General features: G+C 64.3%; 1 protein-coding gene across 1 annotated transcript in view; it reads right to left on the reverse strand.

The window, feature by feature from the left end:
• Nucleotides 1-781, reverse strand: part of LGALS3BP (lectin, galactoside-binding, soluble, 3 binding protein) — a gene marked incomplete at its 5' end in the record, with an annotated part of 5,636 nt that extends 4,855 nt beyond the window's left edge. The window contains 3 exons of the mRNA XM_015562686.1: nt 7-138; nt 472-477; nt 643-781. Coding sequence (XP_015418172.1) covers nt 7-138; nt 472-477; nt 643-781 — 277 coding nt within the window. The remainder of the gene's footprint in view (nt 1-6; nt 139-471; nt 478-642) is intronic.
• Nucleotide 782: the final 1 nt, after the last annotated feature.

The raw sequence follows: 782 nt of genomic DNA on the forward strand, positions 1-782 counted from the left end.
CGTTGCTGCAGATGACGCCGGCGTCCTGGTTGTGCCTGCAGTTGCTCCTCAGCCAGCCCAGGGACGAGCAGTTGGCCAGCGAGGGCTCTGTCCCCGAGCACTGCACTTCGTCCAGCATGATGGGGCCCGTTCCTGGGGGACAGCGAGGACAGACGCTGGAGGGGCTGGGGCTCCCCGGGACGCCTGACGAAGAGCTGTCACCTCGCTGGCTGGGGGCGGGGGCGGGGAGGGCATCCCCAGCCCTGAGCATGGGGGTCTTTACAGGGCTCGCCGTGGCTACTCGGCCGCGGGCTCCCGCTTCTCTGTGCCACCCGCCAGCCTTCCTCCCGCCCCGCCCGTTCCGCGGCCAGCGAGCTAAGGATCTCGGTTATTCCCGCTTAGGAGTCACAGCCCCGTGCGGGGGTCTTCCTGCTCAGCTCTCCTTCGGGTGAAGGAAGGTCAGAGCCCGGGAGAGGGGCTGTGGCCGAGGCCCGGCCCAGGCTGAGCCCGTGGATGACGTGCCACGGGCAGGGGAGTGAGCACAGGCGGAGGGGGTGGGAGGCCCTCCCATTTTGTAAAATTAAGCCTGAAAAATCTAAGGGAGCAAATAGATAGACTATCCTTTTAGTCTAATGCTACAATTAAAATCACAGAAAAAAAAAATGCCCAGGGCCTCGATGGCGTTCTCAAACCCCAGGGCGCGGCAGACGACGCTGGCGTCCACCAGGTCCCACAGGTTGTCACACACGGTGCCCCACTGGCCTCCATAGAAGATCTCCACACGGCCCTCGTTGGGGGCGTCC

Source organism: Myotis davidii, unplaced genomic scaffold (genome assembly GCF_000327345.1).
Source record: "Myotis davidii unplaced genomic scaffold, ASM32734v1 scaffold991, whole genome shotgun sequence".
NCBI classification, from domain to species: domain Eukaryota; kingdom Metazoa; phylum Chordata; class Mammalia; order Chiroptera; family Vespertilionidae; genus Myotis; species Myotis davidii.